This window comes from Pistacia vera, unplaced genomic scaffold (genome assembly GCF_008641045.1).
Source record: "Pistacia vera cultivar Batoury unplaced genomic scaffold, PisVer_v2 Contig461, whole genome shotgun sequence".
Taxonomy (NCBI): domain Eukaryota; kingdom Viridiplantae; phylum Streptophyta; class Magnoliopsida; order Sapindales; family Anacardiaceae; genus Pistacia; species Pistacia vera.
The window spans coordinates 374,102-381,101 of NW_022196292.1; the positions used below are offsets into that span (position 1 = coordinate 374,102).

Genomic DNA, 7,000 nt, shown 5'->3' on the forward strand with positions numbered 1-7,000 from the left:
GAGTATTTAGAATAGTATTTTTGAAAAAGTTGAGTTTAGTTAGTTGGGTTAGGTTGAGTTGAGTTGTTATTACGAGAATAGGATTTGAATTTGAAAATCTGTTTGGTAAATTTTCTGAAAACATTTAGATTATTTTTTAACCCCCTACATTTGTTAATTTAGCTAAACACACCCTATAATAATAAACTATCAAAAACACCCCCACCCACCCGTTAAATGTTGGCAGCCAGTCACCACCATCGAACGGTGGCTGAAAGTCATCGAAATGACGTAAAAACGGTTGGATCTAGTCAGTAGTGTGCCGATCTGGCATTTTCCTGCCAAATCCACCATGGATCTTGCCGGAAATAGCCAAATCTACAACCAAAGATTTGGTTGTTGATGATGACTATATCTTGGTCGTCATTTGGCCGTCAACGGTCAGATCTTTGATCATAGTCGGTCGTGCGCCATTCTGGCAAATTCTAGCTACCTTCCGACAGTGGTAGGCAGCTGCTGGCAATATGTGGGTGGGTAGGTGGGGTGTTTTTTGTCAATTTATAAACTTTTATTGTTGGGAGTGTTTAGTCAAATTAACAAACCTAGGGGGTTAAAAAAATCTAAATATTTTTTAGTTGAATAAAATATGATTAGATTTTCATAATATTGATACAAATATGTATTTGGATAGGATTTGGTAGGATAGGGTTTGAATAAAGAAACAAATAAATCTGTAACTTTCAACCGAACACACCAAATAAACTAAGTAACTCATTGCCAAACACTATGACAAATGGAAAGGGTTAGGCGCGAAAAAAAAGTTACTAGAGAGGAGTCGTTCGTGATGGCCATCTAAATGTTGTTGGTGATATTACCTGATATATTGTGAAGTAACTTCATTGTAGAAAGAAGCTTTGACTATATTAATAGTGAGAAAGGAGTAAGTCATGAAGCCTTACTTGTAAAACGAAAAAAAAAAAACATTTTTCTAGAGTTTATGTTTATTACATGATGATATTGTTTATTATTGTTCATTAGGGGCGTTTGGATCATATAATGTTTTATTATAGGGGGATATTATATTAACGGAAAGAAAGATCATCTCAAAGATTACTAGGAATATTTACAAAATGTGTTTGGTTGGTACGAATAAATTGATGAATAATATGTTTGGTTGAGAGGATAAAGGGGTGGGTATATTATATAGATTACTAAATTGCCCTCCTTTTTAAATATTAATATAATAGTATTTTTTATTATTATTTTTTGAATCATTTTTCTAACCCCCTACATTTGAAATTTTGCTAAAACACCCCAACCATATAAAACTTTTATTTGTAAAAAATCACCCACATCCACCCCAAGCCACTAGTGGTAGACTGCTAGCCACTGCTGACAGTCGATGAAATGGCGTAGGATTGGTCGTATATGACCAGCTGTGCACCGGCAATGCCAAAAATGGCCATGGACCACAAATCCATGGCTGAAAAACGGCTAGATCTATGACCATTTTACGACCAAACATGTGGCCTTGCCATTTCACGACCACATCTTTGGTCGTGGCCGAAAAAGGCCTTACTGGCACACTACCAGCCAAATCCCATTGGTCATGCACCATTACAGCGACTGACGGATGGTTGGGTTAAAGTTTTATTTTGTGCAAACTTGTGTGTCAGGTTGATGCATGGATTGTTGGTTATTGTTCCATATAGAGGATGACCTTGAGTTTTTTTTTCACTAGATTACAAACTTATGTCATCAACACAATCTAAATCGCTACTGTCCCTGTTTTGAATCATTTATAAAGTGGGAAAATTTGTTACTAAATGGGTTTGTTGTTGTGATAGTTTGCAATGTTGTTGGGTAATGGTCAAGAACACTTATATGATTGTTGGATTTTGTTGACAAGTCTCACTTCTTGTATAATATATGTGTATGTTNCCCTGCAAAGCTCATTAATCAGTCACAGGGTTGTACTTGAAGGGTGTGGGAACCATATTACTGCACTTTTAATTGACTCAAAAAACCTGCGAGCCTCATTTAGCCTATTGTCCTTGCACAGAGCATTAATAAGAATAGCAAAAGTATACACATATGGGGATATGTTTCTTGCATTCATTTCATCCCACAGCTTTAAACCCATTCATTGAGCAAGGCCTTTCCACTGTCATGCACCAAGTACCAAATGCAGCATATCACCTTGGAGTGGAAATGATTTGGCAGTAAGTATTTTATAAGCATTCTTTAGTTGGGCATAAAACTTCAGCTTCTGCAAATTGACACACTTCCAAACTTTATCGACTCTATTGAACTTGTATGTTACTTTTAATAATAAATTTGATTTATATACAGGAACTTTGCTGTCAATAAGTACATGGATTCTGTCTTTTTATGGTTAGAGAATGATTAGTTATCTTGAATAATCCACTCACGCTTGTTCATCTTATTGTTGTGCTTTAATAGTATTGAGGGAGACTTCTAGTTTCAAAATAAGATGTTTTGACCTCTTTTAGTGATTTATTATAATTCTAGTTAAGTAATGTTCCTGACGCCGGTTTTAAATAGGGAACAGTATGTCTTGATTCTGAACCCACTGGCCACCGCACAGACTCTACATTGTTACCGCAAAACTAAGTTTGGTCATGAATTTCTTATTTACTGACTTCCTTATCCTGAAATAGTTAACATGGGTGCAACCTAGGTAATCTTCATCAGTGTCTTCCTTTCTACTGACTCGTAAAGAAAGAGTACTGAAACTGTAGATAAATAAACAAAGTTAACTCTGACACCAGTCTTCAGTCATCACAGATGCAACTGTTTTACTTCGGCACTAAACAAACTTAATTTAGGTTTGAGAATAATCTCATGCCTAAAGAACAATAACAACTAACATGAATTAAATTTATTTGTGCTTGTCGGGTATAAAAACCAGCTCCTAATGAGGTCTGTGTACAGATACGTAGTGGGTTTAAAGATCAGAAGGTTTCAGTTACACATCTTTCAAATGTCAAATAATGATAGATTGATATCTCCTTTCACATGACTGATTCACATCATAAAGATTAGTTTAATAGGTTCAATCACAACCGGAAATAAAATGATCAACGTGCCAATAATAATTTTAAAAATGAAAAGAACAAAAATAGTAAGATGACCACTTACTTGACTCGAAAGCATGCTAAACAAAATTGGGTATGCTTGTAATATACATGAAATATATGACTCTCTGACATCAAGAGAAGTGTATTCCAGCCTTGTTGAACAGAGAAAGTAGATATAAGAACTCCTGTTGAGTGAGCTTAGATGCCCTCTTCTCTTCGAACTGTCCCTCCTTCAACACGGCCAAAACCTTATCTTTGAACCCAGATACTTCACCTTCTGCATCACCTTCATCATCATCACCATCCTCCACCTCCATTTCATCATCAGTTCCACCATCCATGTCCATTTTTTGATCCTCCTTAAAATCCCCCAGTCTCGATATATCCAATTCAATATCAAGATTCTCCATGGAACTACTCTGTGAGGACTTTAGCGCCTGAAGGGTCTTGTAGTTTTTCTCAAGCAACGAAAGGACGGTTTTCAGCCTGAAAATCGAGCTAAGTGTTTTGTTCTTTCTTATGAAACACATCCGTATAAATCCATCCCACTCCTTAGGATTTACTTGCGGACGTGGTTTCCTAGGTTCAATTCGAACTACTGAGGAATCAACCTTAGGTGGGGGGCGAAAATTATTCTTCCCAACTTTGAGGAGGTGAGAAACTCGGGCATAGAGTTGGGTATTCACAGAAAGCCGACAGTACAGCTTGTCACCAGGCTGTGCAACCAGTCTCATTGCGAACTCTTTCTGAAACATAATGATTGCACATCTGAAGGCAGGTTGGTGAAACAACAGCTTGAATGTGAGCGGAGAAGAAATTTGGTAAGGAATGTTTGCCACACATATATCAAAATAGGGAAGATCGGTCTTCAACACATCGCCTTGAATGATCTGTGAATATTAAGAGACCAAAATTTCAGGATATATATTTAATGACACAAAGGCAAAAATTGAAAACACCCTTCTTAAAAAATCAACCCTAAACTGAGAATTGAACCGAATGGTAGTTAAATTTTTATGTAGTCTGCAAAAGACTGAAAGATACATCTACAAGTACCTTCAAACGAGTCGAAAAAGGGGTGCCCTGAAAGCGGCGGCCAAGCTCTTGAACCATACGGGAGTCAAGCTCGACGGCGATGACCATCTTGCCAGCTTCTAGAAGCTTCTTGGTGAGATTGCCAGTACCAGGACCAATCTCAAGAATGACATCAGTGCTCTTGATTCCAGCTTTCTGGACAATGGAGTCCACAAGTAAAGGGTTTTTGAGGATGTGCTGACCCTTTGATTTGTGGAACGTTATGCCACCTTGATAAGGAGCACTTGTGTGCTTAGCTTTCTCCTTCTTCAATTTGCCTCCTGCCATCGCTGGCTGGTGAAAGAAACAAGTCAATTAAGGTTTCAGATTTTTTTCAACATCCTTAAGAATTTAAATTTCTTCTAAAACTAAAAATTCAATCTTTAATACGCACAGTTTCCAAAATTCAAATTTTATGATTCAACCTCGAGCTGCATAGCTGTAAATCTAGGTTACACATCATTAACCAATCAAGTTTAAAATTTAAGCTCATTTCACTCACATTTTTTTCCGGCGACTAAGTAGCTGGCTTGTGGCAGGCGATTGACGTCGCGGTGCGTGCTGGATGGGCTGCTGGGTGGCGTCGCAGGCGGCTGCCGATACTGTTAAGTGGGCGCCAAGAGTGGCCGGCGTGTGCGAGTGTATATTGGTGGCGGGTCGTATACAGGGATTTTGATCCAATTGTTTAGGGTTTGAAGTCTTTATATATATATATATATATGGTTTAGATACTTTAATTAATTAATCCGTGCTTGATTAAATTTATTGATGCTATTAAATGGAATTTAATTAATAATCATAAATAATATTTTAATAAATAAAATAAAATTTATTAATGGGTGTTTATGTTGATATATTTTTTTACATTGAGAATCGAAACCAATTTGCCCTAACCGTCTGGGTTGCTCAGATATGAGTGGGTTTTGATAAATGAAATATATGAGAGAAACAATTTCTCTCCTGGGGAACCAAATGAATGCATGCTCTATAAATACCCCATTATTTTTCTTATTTTTTCACGCTCCAATTCCAATCTTCATTCTCCTTTCTCTTTCAACTTCAAGCTCTCATAATCTCTCTCAATTTTCAATTATTTTTTTCATGGAATTTATTTTACTTTTTAGTCAAATTTCAAAATGGATTCAAATTTAAATGAATTTAATCATTTTGATTATTTTGATAACGAGTCGCCATCACAATAACCACAAGATCTATCACAGTCACAACCTCTACCCCCTATGAAAGAAAAGAAAGCAAAAATCAACGGTTTGGGAGCATTTTACTCAAACACAAGAAATAGTGTAGGTTAGACCAAGACACGACACGACACGATATATAGTGGACCATGCCATGGGCCTTCAGATTTGGTGATTCGGCACGACACCACAAAGCATAAATCTCATGGTCCATGGTATGATAGAAGGCATGGCACGACACAACCCAACTGTGGCTCTAGTGTTTACTATACAAGTACATCCTCTCTGCTTGACTGGTTGTATATGGATCCGTTACACAAATTTTTTCATTATTTAAACTTTTAACTAGGATAGGTGTTTATAAATTTTGTGGCAATGCATGGATGATAAGGCCCCAACTACGTGCTTGTTAGGGCCAAAAATCGTCCTTGGCCCAAATAAGAAAATGGGCGCGACGCTGAAGAAGAAGCCAATCCCAATCCCGATATGACCCTACCGGATCAGGCCCATTCGGTACAATGTGTAGCCGGCCCAGACCACGTGGGCATGAGCCTCCTAATCCCAGCCCATTTCCCAAGTCTATGGGTGAGTATAGAGCCCACAATCTCCTCAGAATACTTCATATTCCTGATCACTTTCCTGTTCGAGGTTACTCTCCTAATCAGAATCACCTTCCTATTCGGACACTGGTGAGACAGCTCACCACGGCCCTAATTCTTCTAGGGTTTGCATTAGAGTCATACTAGGACTCCTATTTCTACTAGGATTGGGAGACCAGACAGTGATTATATAAGCAGAGGCCAACCCTCTCACAAGGGACATCGACATTACACCTTCACACCCTAAGCTCTTGCTTGAGAGCTTCGCTTCACCGTCGTAGTCACAGTCCCTGACTAGACTTCCGGTAATTTCTCACTCCCTAGCCCTCATATATTAGCCTTTCAGCCTTGCTGACTTGCGCGTCGGAGTGCCTACGGCAAACACCACCCCGGTGTTTCCCGTTCGCTTCATGCGTGTTTCTCTACGTGTGCAGGTACAGCAGATCGCTAGTGGCCTCAACCTCACGGGATCAGACCCCCCTTTCGTACAGGTAGATTTTTACGTCTACAGTTTGGCGCCCATCGTGGGGCCTTTAGTAATCATTCGGCTTAACGAACCTTGCTACGTGGAGGAATATTCCATGGCTGACAATCCCGACAACGTTAACTCCGACCTTGAGGCCAGACTGGAGGCTTTGACTACTCTCATGCAACAAAACTTGGACAAGGTGGCCGCGCTGGAAGCCGAAAACAACTCCATCAGGGTCGAGAACCAGTCGCTAAAGGAGAAAGTAAGTCGATTCTACGATCTCGAGTTTCTGCCCGACCAAGCACCCCCCAACCGGTTCCGCACCACTGTCCCATCCATGCAACCTCTCTTCACACCAGAGCATAGGCCCTCGGATTCTGGCAAAGGGCCGCGTCAGTTCAACGCACTGGCGCTAGACTACTCTATCCTGACTAACGGAGATAAAGATATGCCAACGGCGCGCTGTCCAGTTGACCCACCCCTGACTCATGTTCAAAACGATCCAGCAACAGAGAGCCCGCATCCGCAGGATCAACCGATCCCCACCATCCCACTTCACCTCCAGTTAACCCAAACACAAAC

At 39.6% G+C, this 7,000-nt stretch overlaps 1 protein-coding gene across 1 annotated transcript; it reads right to left on the reverse strand.

The window, feature by feature from the left end:
• Nucleotides 1-2,984: 2,984 nt before the first annotated feature.
• Nucleotides 2,985-4,835, reverse strand: LOC116145359 (ribosomal RNA small subunit methyltransferase-like). Its single transcript, XM_031430813.1, has 3 exons — nt 4,657-4,835; nt 4,137-4,448; nt 2,985-3,970 (listed from the first exon to the last, which is right to left on the reverse strand). Exons 2-3 carry the CDS (start codon nt 4,440-4,442, stop codon nt 3,212-3,214), a joined length of 1,065 nt encoding a protein of 354 aa, XP_031286673.1. The 5' UTR covers nt 4,443-4,448; nt 4,657-4,835; the 3' UTR covers nt 2,985-3,211.
• Nucleotides 4,836-7,000: the final 2,165 nt, after the last annotated feature.